The 12,259-nt window shown below is 51.6% G+C and overlaps 3 protein-coding genes across 3 annotated transcripts; 1 reads left to right on the top strand and 2 right to left on the bottom strand.

The window, feature by feature from the left end:
- Positions 1-4,553: 4,553 nt before the first annotated feature.
- CH63R_12515 (Short-chain dehydrogenase) lies at positions 4,554-5,482 on the top strand (the record flags this gene model as incomplete). Its single annotated transcript, XM_018307489.1, has 2 exons — positions 4,554-5,046; positions 5,115-5,482. 2 exons carry the CDS (start codon positions 4,554-4,556, stop codon positions 5,480-5,482), a joined length of 861 nt encoding a protein of 286 aa, XP_018151906.1.
- Positions 5,483-5,672: 190 nt separating this feature from the next.
- On the bottom strand, positions 5,673-6,536 carry CH63R_12514 (Short chain dehydrogenase; the record flags this gene model as incomplete). Its single annotated transcript, XM_018307488.1, has 2 exons — positions 5,673-6,353; positions 6,426-6,536. The coding sequence occupies 2 exons, from the start codon at positions 6,534-6,536 to the stop codon at positions 5,673-5,675; spliced, it is 792 nt and encodes a 263-aa protein (XP_018151905.1).
- Positions 6,537-8,276: 1,740 nt separating this feature from the next.
- On the bottom strand, positions 8,277-10,995 carry CH63R_12513 (Chitin binding protein; the record flags this gene model as incomplete). The annotated part of the gene is made up of 7 exons (XM_018307487.1): positions 8,277-8,468; positions 8,745-8,801; positions 8,835-8,981; positions 9,092-9,312; positions 9,499-10,246; positions 10,300-10,627; positions 10,694-10,995. 7 exons carry the CDS (start codon positions 10,993-10,995, stop codon positions 8,277-8,279), a joined length of 1,995 nt encoding a protein of 664 aa, XP_018151904.1.
- Between the last annotated feature and the right edge of the window lie 1,264 nt (positions 10,996-12,259).

Here is a 12,259-nt window from a genome sequence, read left to right as displayed (position 1 = left end):
GAAACAGTTTAGAAAGGAGGCTGGTTGTCTTTAGGTAAAGGGCTGGTACTCGGGTTTAGACAAGGTATTGCTGCCATACACTAGAAATGCTGTAGCAGACTCTAAATAATACCAGAGCTGTATATTCAGAGGATCGCCTGTCCGAGTCAGTAGTGTAACTAATCTTAAATGAAGAATGATCTGCTGGTGTTCTCGGCAAGACTGAAAATGAAAATGAGATGATATGCATACCGCCAGTGCGTATACGTGCGCGTAAGCTCACGATTCGCATGACTGCAGCAAATACTGTTCTGAAAAAGGTTAACAGAGGCTTCTTTTAAAACAGCAAGAAGACAAATGAATGAAAGTCGGCGCACACAACATACATTAATCCAAGGCTAAACATTGCTAAAGCATGGCACTTTTGCTTCCATTGCCACCGGGTCCTGATTATTTGCGTAACTGGCAGCATTACGACTGTAAGGAAAGGTTAGGTACCCTAGGTAACTTTAGGGCCAGTGAAGTAGCAACTCTTAGCTAGTCGGATGTGATACAGTCCAGGGATAAGAGACTGGAAAGACAACTTACACCAAACATCCAGTCCAGCATTAATGGCTGGATACACTCCTTCACCTTGCCAGACGTAGTTGCATTTACATCCCTGCCAAGGCTCTCCTGAGTTCTCCCAAAGACATGAAACACGGTTACACATAAGAAACTGCCCCAAGATGAACGAACAGGTAAGACAAGCTGTAAAGACAATAGTAGCCCAAATGAAGCGTTTGTATCTAGCACTGGATGTGTTAAATACTTGTAAAAAGAAGAAGGCAATAGAAATCTTAGCTAGGCCTAGTGAGACGGCGCAAGCTATATTAAAGGCTATGTTGACTTTTGTAAAAATGTTGATGTTTCTAAAGTCAAGAGGCCAGTAATTTGAGAGTGACCCGACTTCTGCCTCTGATTTGATAATTGTTAGTATCTTTAGATATCAAGCCCTAGTAAATTGGAAAGTTCGCAGAGTATTTGATAGAAAGAGGAAAGGGGAGGACAGGTTGTCCTTGATAGTGTGATAGACGTACTTATAGCGCTGAGTGGCAAGGTAGCCACGGAGAGACTCTTCCGAAAACTCGAGAATTAGTTTGATAGAACCTCACCAATCCTGGTTAGGGTTGGCTCATACGTAGGCTGCTATGATGGCTAAGTCCTCTGGACCCCATGGTACGAAGCGGTAGGCCTTACAGGCTATACGAAAGCCCAGGAGTATAGTTTCGACTGCCACAACGACAGAGACATGCGGGACGTAACTGGGAGGATCTCTGAGCCTGCCATACGGTTTCCCAATACCGCATTTATCCGAGTACTGCATTCGTGTGCGCGAGGTCAACACTTTGTGTTCTTTCTGCGACAGGTCTCATTGGGTTAAATCCCACACAGGGGATTGGATGTTCATACCACACGAAAGCCAGCTTAATGTTATAGAAAGACCCTTGTCAGTCCATTTGTTGAGAAGATAAATCAGGCTCAAGACCAGGCAGGTAAGTAATAGGGAAGGATCAGCTAACTTACTCCAGAAGTCTGGGCTGCCGCAAGATGATCGATGTTCGAGACATTCGTCCTTTATTATATCAAAAACCTTCTCTGCGGTTTCTGTACAGATACACGCTGTATCGTTGATGATGTCCAACCCCGCCGACGGGCTTCCACACCATTCATGGAGACATGGTGCCTGGCAACACCGATGTCCGTCATCGAAGTAAGCCAAAGGAGACGGATAAAAATCGTTGCAAAAGCAAGATGAAAATTCAGGAATATTGGGCTTACAAAACAGGGTGGCATGGTCCAAGACGAGAGGTTGGCCGAATCTGGGACGTTGAAGTTCGACGTAAAATTCACCGGCTGTTGAGGAAGGAATGTATAGGCCGAATGGATAGAAGAGAGCGAAGGCATCCTCGCCAACGTGCAGCCGAACTTGGGTTTGAATCGTATGCCTGCGTGTTGAGCGTGACCACATCACGTTTGGTATTTAGCAATAAGACTGGCGGTTCGTCGAAACGGCCGGGATAGATCGTTGGGACGTAAAATTTCTTGCAGGATGTGCTAGTATGGATAATTATACCAGCAACTGCCGCTTGCATGATTTGCGAGAGGTAATTTACTCGTATTAGGCCGGCACGATTGGGTTTCTCCGTTTGAAACGCTGATTGCATGGAAGCAGCCCAGTCATCATTCGGTTTTCGGTACTCGACTGAAAGCATGCTGTAAGTTCTCGATGTGCAGCTGGTGGTAGCCACCTCATGAGTGTCATGGAGCTACCAGATCTTTGCCAATCAGCATGGAGCCACGACATAATTGGCCAAATTACACTATACAAGAAGTGCTGATCAATGTCAAACTGGTAAGCTTCCAAACTCTCGAGTCATTCATGTGTTCGCAGTACGGAAAGCTTCGTCCGCTAACTTTACCAGCTGGCCGTGTTTCCGAGCAGGAAAACTTCGGCGTTCATCGGGATGGACAACTGCAACGGACGGACGCAGTATTGCCCATGAGTTCTCCCAGCTCACAACCGGCTTGAGGAAGCCATCCTACTGCTTCTTGATGCTGTCGAGTCTCGGTAACATTGTCATCACCACATTTACGGCAGCCCGCTGCAAGACCCCTTTTCGCTGTAATACTCATTTGGCCTTGAGAAGGAAGTGAAGAACGAAAGAAGAAAAGTTGGCCAGCGCGCTGTTGAAAAACGCTCGTTCTATCCAAAAATCTCTTCATATCCTTGATGGATAGGGCAACTTTGGCCGATGTTTTGGAGCATATCGAGTAACTTGGGAGAAGGTAGCTAGTCATTGCGCAGGCGGCCCGAATCTCGAACGTTGGTACGGCCATGTGACAAGCCCCGAAATCGAGTGTTTCTATACCACTAGGATAGCTCATAAAAGTCCCCAGACCAGTGTCACTGGGCTCAGAATGGAGCCTTCGACAACCTGAGTAAAAAGGCGATCGCTTTGGCGTATCCCTCAACCGTATCTCTCACAAGCGGCTCAAGCTTGAGGCTGATCTTTCTCTCATGAAATGACACGCCTTGTCCATTGTCAAGCTCTGAAACACAATCGAAAAGTTTCTGAAGTGAGGTCAAAGTCTATTAGAATTTAGATATATTTGTTATTGTTTGGTTCATGAGAAGCAGTGCGGGATGTGCGCTGCGACTGTGTCTTCACAATGTGTGCCTTTTAAGGCGTCACACTTTGCCCTTACTACTTAGAAGGACAAGGAGCTTACTGTGTCTAAATATTTGTTATTTTCACCCTTGGATGTCGAACGCGAAGCAGTTTGAGTGGTAATTCTGCCTGAGATAGATCTTAACCGTCCATAGCCACAGGCAAGACTTTCCTACATAGTGTAGAGGAAATGCTGGCTGACACGAATCTTAGTTTCGAAGATCATCTTAGTGATTTCAGTCCTACATCCATCCAGTTTTTAGCGGTCATCCGGCTGTGCAGGTTAATCAACCCAAGGGGTAAATCCTGCTCCAGGATGTCCCTATAGACCTCCTTACCTTTGAAAGATGCGGGCTGTGCTAAGACCTGTAGCGCTGTCTACAGCTTTCTTAGCTTTGTGTTGGGCTGCGTCTACAATGCAGACACGTTCCTATGCTTAGTATAGTAGGATAGACTCTACGCGAAATGGCCAGTAGGCATCTTTCTTAACAAATTGTTAGGGTTACTGCGCCGCTAGAAAGGTACTGCAACAGTCTTCCAGCCCGAATTCAGCATCATGATCAATCGACAGCATCTTTACTTCTCGACGGTAGTTTTCGAAGTAACAAACTTATGATGGCAAGATTGTAGAACTAGGTATTGAAGACATTATGTAGGAGCACTCTTTCAGTAATGGGCTCTCTCCTACCCTACCATGCAGTTCTGACCGGTGATATTCTCCTAGAAGAACGAATTAGCCGAGACGCTTCAGCTGCCAAGCCTGGGAAGCTTCATGATCAACGAATTGCTGCTTCTCTAGACAACATCTTGTTACGTGACATTTAATTCAGTTTAACCGTTGCACGGTGGGGAAGAACCAAATCCATGGGGCATGTACGGCACTGCACTTGGTTTCCTTCGCAAACACCGGCATACAACACCACTCGATTGTTGACGGCTGATCGCTACCGGTTTGTTCTCTGACTCTCACACGCGCCCCTGTCGATGAAAGTACTGTCAGCTGAAAATCCCTCATAGCACAAGGGGCCCTTCGAGCAATCAGATCTGGTTCCTGCGCACTTGTTTTGTGGGTTGGGGCAGAAGTGTGAACATGGGCGAAGAGAACTACTGTCCTAGGGCACCCTAGCTTCGATTTGGACCCTGTTCTTGACTCCGCATAGAGCTCATACGCCGTCCCGAGTGCCATTCTTCAGCCGACGACACGTCACTCCGGACTGTAATAGAATGTTGCCTAGTAGAGAGCTGGTTCCGCCCCTCCCCTAAGCGGGGGGTTCCAAGGAGATTAAATAGAGATCTAAAGCTCGCCAAGAAAAGCAACCCCGTCACGGCGGTAATCTCACTTGCATCCAGCTATTCTCGAAAATGACCGAATTCGTAATCGAAGACAAGGACCTGGCGGGCCTCGAAGGTAAAGTGGTCATCGTCACGGGCGGCTCGTCCGGCATCGGCCTCGCCACGGTCGCCACGCTCCTCTCGCTGGGCGCATCCGTCGTCAACGCGGACATCAACCCGCCGGCAGAGCAGCCGGAGAGCTCGTACACGTTTGTGAAGACCGACGTGACCGTCTGGGCGGACCAGGTCGCGCTGTTCAAGAAGGCGAAGGAGATACACGGCCGCGTCGACCACGTCTTCGCCAACGCCGGCGTCGGCCCGCGCGCCAACTACCTGTCAACGGACGTCGACGAGAATGGAGACCTCGTCGAGCCTACGCACGCGCTTTTGGACGTCAGTCTGAAGGGCGTGATGCACACGGCCACGTTGGCTATTTACCACATGCGGCAGCAGGCCGAGGGGGGCAGCATCGTCATCAACGGATCCTCCACCGGCTTGCAACGACTCCGCGCTGTAGACTATGGTGAGTCACAATACCTGCGTGGTCCTTGTTTATCCGTGTTATTATTGACTGACTGGCTGATATTGCAGCCACTGCTAAACATGCCGTCCTTGGCTACGGTCGCGGTCTCATCCCGCTCCTCGAGGCGGCCAAGATCCCGATCCGAGTCAACACCCTCGCGCCGACCTGGGCCGACAGCAACGTGCTCCCGAACCTAAGAGGCCTGATGGAGAAGGTTGGCGTCGAGATACAGCCCGCGGAGGCCGTGGCCCGGGGTGCGGCTTTGTTGATGGCAGACGGTTCGCGCAACGGGCATGTGATTCATGTCCAGCTCGGGAAGTACAAGGAGATTGACGAGTCTATACTCCTCCCCGCGTTCGAGTCCATCAAAGGGCCGGACTACCCAAGCGAAGATGAGGTACTTCGGCGCCTGCAAGAGCTCATGTCAGCTGCTTAATGGGCAACGAGTCGTGAGCATGTAATTAGTTTGAATGAATGGGCGCCGTTCCCATCAGAATCTAGAGAAAACACTGTTCAACACAACAATGATTCATTTTGGTATCCTTACCATAGCTTACCATAGCTTCATTATATCAGGCTTTCATCTCTAGAGACGCAACGATCAAGTTTTGTTTTTACGTATCTATTCAGAGCATGGTGAAGCCGCCCGAAGCCGAGATGGTCTGTCCGGTAACCCAGCTGGCTTGCGGCTCCGCCAGCATCGCAACAACCGAAGCAACGTCCTCCGGCTTCCCCATCCTGTTCTCGAGCGGCGTCATCGAGACAATCATCTTGACGTACTGCCCGTGGGCGTCGGAGGCCCCCGAGTCCCGGGCCATGTCCGTCTCAGTGACGCCGGGCTCGACGGCGTTGACGGTGTGGCCGGCGGGGCCCAGCTCGGCGGCCAGGGCGCGCGTTAGGCCCTCGAGGCCGGCCTTGGAGGCGAGATAGAGGCTGGCCGAGGCGTAGCCGCCGCGGGCGGCGACGGAGGTGATGTTGATGATGCGGCCCGGGCGGCGGAGGTGGGGGATGACGGCCTGCGCCATGAACAAGGGCCCGCGGAGGTTGGTGTTGATGGCCTGCTCGAAGTCGGCGGGGGTGATGTCGGGAACGGAGAGCTTGGAGGTGATGCCGGCGTTGTTGACGAGGATGTCGACGTGCTCCCCGTACAACGCGATCGTGGCTTCAACGACCTTCTTGCACTGCTCGACCGAGGATACGTCGGCCCGTATCGCCGTGGCGCGCGCCTCGTTGTCCATGTTTTCGATCCGCTGGACCACCTCGGCGGCCAAGCTCTCGCTCGTCTCAGAGACGTACGTGATGGTGACCTAATTTGCGTATCAGAAATCATATCCAGTAGAGCAGGAGGTGAGCATAAGCATCGTATCGTCTTGGCATACATTCGCGCCTCTCTTGGCGAGCTCGACGGCAATGGCGGCCCCGATGCCCCGGGAGCCGCCCGTGACAATGGCAACCTTTCCGCGAAGAGAAGATGGATTGTGGGAAGACATGTTGCTGATCTCGGTGGCAATTTGTCACCGTGGACATCGAGGAGGGAAAACTCGAACAATGTCAGCCGCAATTGGTGTGAACAATCGACCCTCTACGGGGATGCGATGCGGGGTCCATCCAAGCCACTGTATGTACAGTAGGCCGCAGATGCCGACAGGGATTGTTGTGTTCCAGGCCTTCACTTGAGCCAAAAGACTCTATGCCAAGTTGGGGGCAGAGACCAGGGGGTCTCGGTGTTGATAAGATGGAGAGCTCTTTAACACTCACATTAAGAGAGACGTTCTAGCTTAACCCGGCTTCTCTTCATTTGAACTCAAGGCATCGCGGCCGGTTGTTTCTGATTTTAATGGCACCATTTTGAGCTTTTTACGGTAATACTGCTCTCAAGTCTCACTTGTGCAAGGTGTGAACGGTTCTTTTTCTTGAGCGTGCTTGTAGAGGCAAGGCTCGTAAATGGTGTCGAGTTGTTTTCGTCATGACATAGTTAAACACGCCGACTTCCTACACGAAGGTCGTCGCAGAACGCTCCCTGAGACTGTCTACCAGAATTCCCCTATCCTGGTCGTGGATTCCCAATAGCTTTCCCCTGCCTCCATCACGCCGGCTCAGAAGTAATGACCCGTTCCCTATTTCCTGCCGTAACGGCTAACTATCCAAGACACACGATTTAGGCCCCATCTTCCCGAATATCCACAGGCAATGGTCTGCTTGCCTTTTTCGAGGGGGCCTGAGGCCCCTGTACACCTCCTCGCTGGCGGCGGTGGCTCTCGCGTCGAACATGTCCGTCTTAGTTAGCATTTGCGCAGACCTGCTCGTTGCCTGGGCATGATAGGTTCTCATTCCGGACGCACGTCAAAGCGTACTTAGTGGCCAGGAAAGTAGCCTCGGTGGAGGTGGCGGCGGCGGCGGAGGCAAGTATGAAGTCAATGAGGACAGTAGGTATCATGAGTCGCAGTTTTGCAGGTTCAGTTCGTCTACATTATATTATAACTAGGTACAGTGTAGAATATGTAGAGTAGAACATGTAGAGTAATAGAAACTTCTAACCAGCGCTGTAGAGCAACTTGCTCTAATCAACATACCTATGCCTCGTCAAACGACAAGACCCCCCTGTATGATACACTCTCACACCTTTTCAACGAATCAACTCAATGTTTGCTTAATTCCCATTTGGCGACGTAGACTTTGGTTTGACTCTAACCAGAAGGTTAATGCTGAATGTTTACCCCTGGAGCGCTGCTTTGACAGACTCGCAACTTTTCAATTACTTTAGGGGGCACTCCAAATTCCTTGATAACAGCGCGATTCGTTTGGAACTTGGCGATCCAGTCCATTTTATCATTGAAAACGAGGTTGGCGTAGTTGGTCGCCTTGATTTGGAATCCAGCCTCAGTTCCGGGCGTGAGAGTCCGTGGCCACGAAGTTGGTTTGCAGAAGAGCCAGTGGCTCGTTCGCCGGCCTCGATTGCGAGCCAAGTTCCACGTAAAGGTCCTCGGCGTCTTGCCGTACTACTGTTCTAATAGCAGACGCTTCCCCAGCTCGACTGGCATCCCGCGATAATGAGACAAAGCGGATTCAATACGAGTATTAGTTGAGTGCTGGCGCAGACGCCAAAGCGAGTGCAACAGAGGCCAGTCCCGCACTTGACGTTGGCCGAGAGACCGCAGGCGGTGTTGGCGGTGGTAGCGGTTCGGACAGCTGTAGCTGCGGACGATGTTCTAGATGATGAAGTAGACGTGCTACTGGAAGACGAGGACGACGAAGAAGACGAGGAAGACGAGGAAGATGAGGAAGACGAGGAAGACGAGGAAGACGAGGAAGACGAGGAAGACTTTGTCGTAGACGTCGAAGTAGTCGTGGTCATAGGAGACGTAGTAGACGAAGTGGACGTGGTTGCAGAAGACGAAGTAGATGAGATCCTTGAAGACGAACTAGACGTGGTTGGAGAAGAACTGGACGTAGTTCTAGATGACGAACTAGACGTAGTTGCAGAAGAAGAAGAACTGGACGTTGTTCTAGAAGATGACGAACTAGATGTGGATGCAGAAGATGAAGTGGATGAGGTCCTCGAAGACGAACTAGACGTGGTTGCAGAAGATGAAGTAGATGGGGTCCTTGAAGAAGAACTAGACGTAGCTCTAGTTGAACTAGACGTGACTGCAGAAGACGAACTGGATGTAGTTCTAGATGACGAACTAGATGTGGACCCAGACGACGAAGTGGACGTAGCGGATGTAGTCTTGGAAGACGAAGCAGATGTAGGCCTAGACGATGAACTAGATGTGGTTCTAGAGGACGAAGTGACCGAAGTGGACGAAGTAGACGGAGTGGATGTAGTCCCAGAAGCCAAAGCTGAAAGGGTTCCTGACGATGAAGTAGACGTAGTCCCAGAAGATGAAGGCGATGTAGCCCCCGAAGACGACGCAGAGGTGGTCACACTGTTCCTGAGAACGGTGACAGAGCTCCCGGAAGTCGAAAGAGATGCAGTTCCAGAAGATGAAGGCGATGCAGCCCCCGAGGACGACGTAGAGGTGGTGCCAATGTTGCTGAGAACGGTGACAGAGCTCCCGGAGTTGGAGCCGGTACAGGTGCCATAACCAGACTGGCACCCGGGACCGCAGTGGCCCTCGGTGGTGCCGCAGTAGTTGTACTGGGAGCAGCAGTTTCCAAAGATGGACCCAAGGCACGTTTTGCCGTTGGCCAGGCCGCACATACCGTCCGTGGAGACTGACACACTTGATGTGGAAGAGGCTGCAGATGGCGTGCCGGAGACACCTGCAAAGGCTCGCGTGTCAGCAAAACAAGAGAAAGATCAAGGGGCGCTCGCACGTAGAAGAGCCGGGGCCACTGGTAGAACGCGCAAGAGCTACGTGTCCTACAGTTCACGCTCTCTCTCTCTCACGCGAAAGAAGAGCTGACTTCTGCTGCGGCTAGATGACGAGGGAGGAGAAAAGGTCTTACCTGAGCCTAACGACGACTGGCCGTCACAAGTACCGTACCCGGGCTGGCAGCCTGTGCCGCAGTAGGGGGAGGTGCTTCCGCAATAACCGCTCACGGAACAGCAGTCTCCAAAGACGGAGCCCTGGCATGTCTGGCCGGCTGCGGGACCGCAGGTGGCGTCGAGGGAAACGGGCATCGCGGACAAGCCCGAAGTAGCGGAAGTACCAGCAGATGTGGCCGTGCTGGAGCAGACAGGGGCGCTGACGGCGGTGATGTCGAAGTTGTAGCCGGGGACACTGCCCCTATACCAATTCTCGGGGGGGTCCCCCAGGCACGTACCGACAGTAACGGCCCTCCAGCCGTTGGCAACGACGGAGTCGAGTATATGGTTGGTGAGCGTCGTTGCAACCTGCTGGTGGATGTCGTGCTCAATGTGCAAATAGCTACCGTTGCAGGGCGAACGAGCGAGCATCGCCTGGTCCCATAAACCTACGCTGAATGCGATCTGACTAGGGTCGGTGTGTAGATACCCCTGGGTGTCGAGGTCAAAGTAGGTGATATGATATCCGAGACTAACCATCTGGTTCTGGCACTCTGCGCCGCAGATAGAATAAGGCGGACGCATGTAGGTCGGATAGAAACCCAGGATGTCGTTAAAGGCAATCTCGTTGTATACCATCTGATTCCGACGTTGGTCCATCGTCAACGAATCCAGATTTTCGTGGGACCACGTATGGCTGGCAATCTGATGGCCATCGGCAACCATGCGCTGGGCAGGTTAGCGATTGCGTCAATGGCCTATAGGCGCAGTTGAATGCTTACCCTGATAACATCGGGATACGCCACATTAATCATGCCCTTGCCGATATTATTGCCAGTAATGAAGAAGGTAGCAACAGCACCGTGAGCCTTGAAGGCGTCCAACATGGCCGCAGTGTATATGTAAGGACCGTCGTCATAGGTGATTGCAACATCACCATCGTTGACGCAGTTGTAAATGCCAACGCCGCCATAAGGGACGTCACCCTTCAAAGGTCTTGCGTCGTTGGATGTATCGGCTCCGCTGGGCTTCTTGTTGCCATCACAGGCCGGGCCGTAGTTGATCAGGCAGTCGGGCGAATTGCAGTAATCGGCGGTTTGCCCACAATATCTGTTTAGTATTATTAACTTGCTGCTCTCAGTATGACCAGGGGAGTTGAATAAATGGTCAACGTACCCTTCAGCCGAGCAACAATAGCCATCGGCGCATCTCCCATATGTGCCTCCGCACCGCGAGTTGTCTCCCACCGGAATGGGACTGGCTGATGCCTGCCGAGGTGATAGATGGTGTGCGTGGTGTCCCCGAGGCTTGTTCGCTGCCGTCGGCGGGTTCCAAGGCTCGAACGCAGTACGCCTTCGTCGCAGCTCTTCGACTCCCCGGCGATGGGGTCCTACCATGTTCATGTGCGGCCTAGAATCGTGACCCCAGGCTACGTCCAACCCAGAAAGGGCGCCAAGCAGTACAAAAGACCACCGCATAGTGGCTTGGTCGGTGTCGTGTAATGTAAACGAATGGTTTGTGACTTGATTATTTGGAGTGCACAGGTGATATGAAGGAAAGAATGTCAAGTAGCCGAACGTAGAACAGGAGGGGATTTCCGAGTATTTCAAGTATGATACTACAGCAAACAAAGCTACAATCCCGCTAAAGGGAAAGGGAGCTTGGGTGACCCTAACCCTAAGCACTCTGTTCATATCACTAGTCTGCTTGTCATGTAGACCGCGCGCGCGTCGCGAGAGCGAAGATCCAGAGCACCTGTCAGTCGCCAGCACTAAGCCAGAGCCGGCTACGCCTGGCATTGTGTTCCCCTTTGATTAGGTCGTTTGTTGTAAACAGAAAGAAAAAAAATTGAATAAGCGAACGCCACGCGCGGTCGTCCCGCGGCAAGCCTTTTCGGCACGTCTCTGTGTTAAGTCAGACTACCCACTTTTCGGCACCCCCCCCATTTCGGCACCCCAAAAATGAAGCTATTCCCATCATACTCGTCGACTTCAATTAATCATTGACTTCTTCTAGATGCAACAACAATACAGCTTTCAGCTTCACTAGGGTATTCAGAGTCGCTGGATTCGGCTGCATCATCCTCTTTTTCCCCAGCCTTAAGTTGCGCCTGCTGGATGTCTTTGATGTTGGCGAACTTAGTGTTAGGATCCAGCTGGACTGCCCTTCTTTTCCTTACTGCAGTATTGGTGACTTGGGCCTGCAGAAGCTCCAGTTTCTGCTGGGTATTTGCCAGCTCATATGCCTGCTCGCTGAAGCCTTTTTTTACCTTCCTGAATAGAAGGCGTTGAGTAAAGGCATCATTCTCCAGCTCTGTGAATAGCTTCAACTGCCCAGCTAGATCCTTCATCTTCCTTGGCGTCGACCATGCCACTGCAGATGACGCAGATACTCATCCTTCAGCTTCCTTGCCTCCAGACTGCCCTTTGCTGACCTGATCAGATGATCCTGATGCTGCTGGTGTTGATGGGAGCAGTAGGGAGCTCATCAGAGGCTTCGCCATAGAGACAGGCCATAACCCTGTCCATTTCCAACCACTTCTAATGTTCTGCATCGTCATACCTGCAGTACGAGCCTTCTGATAACAGCCTATAAAGTTCCTCTTGCCTACAACAGTTGAATCATTCCACTGACCAAGGTATCCAAGCTCCTTCCTATAGGCTGCCTTGACAGGGCTGAAGACTGACTGATCAAGTGGCTGGAGGACATGGGAGGTATGTGGCGGTAAGAACAATAGATGGA

The sequence above is a fragment of the Colletotrichum higginsianum genome, chromosome 9 (genome assembly GCF_001672515.1).
Source record: "Colletotrichum higginsianum IMI 349063 chromosome 9, whole genome shotgun sequence".
Taxonomy (NCBI): domain Eukaryota; kingdom Fungi; phylum Ascomycota; class Sordariomycetes; order Glomerellales; family Glomerellaceae; genus Colletotrichum; species Colletotrichum higginsianum.
The sequence above is the reverse complement of the archived record's forward strand: the minus strand, read 5'-3'. Positions and strand labels throughout refer to the sequence as shown.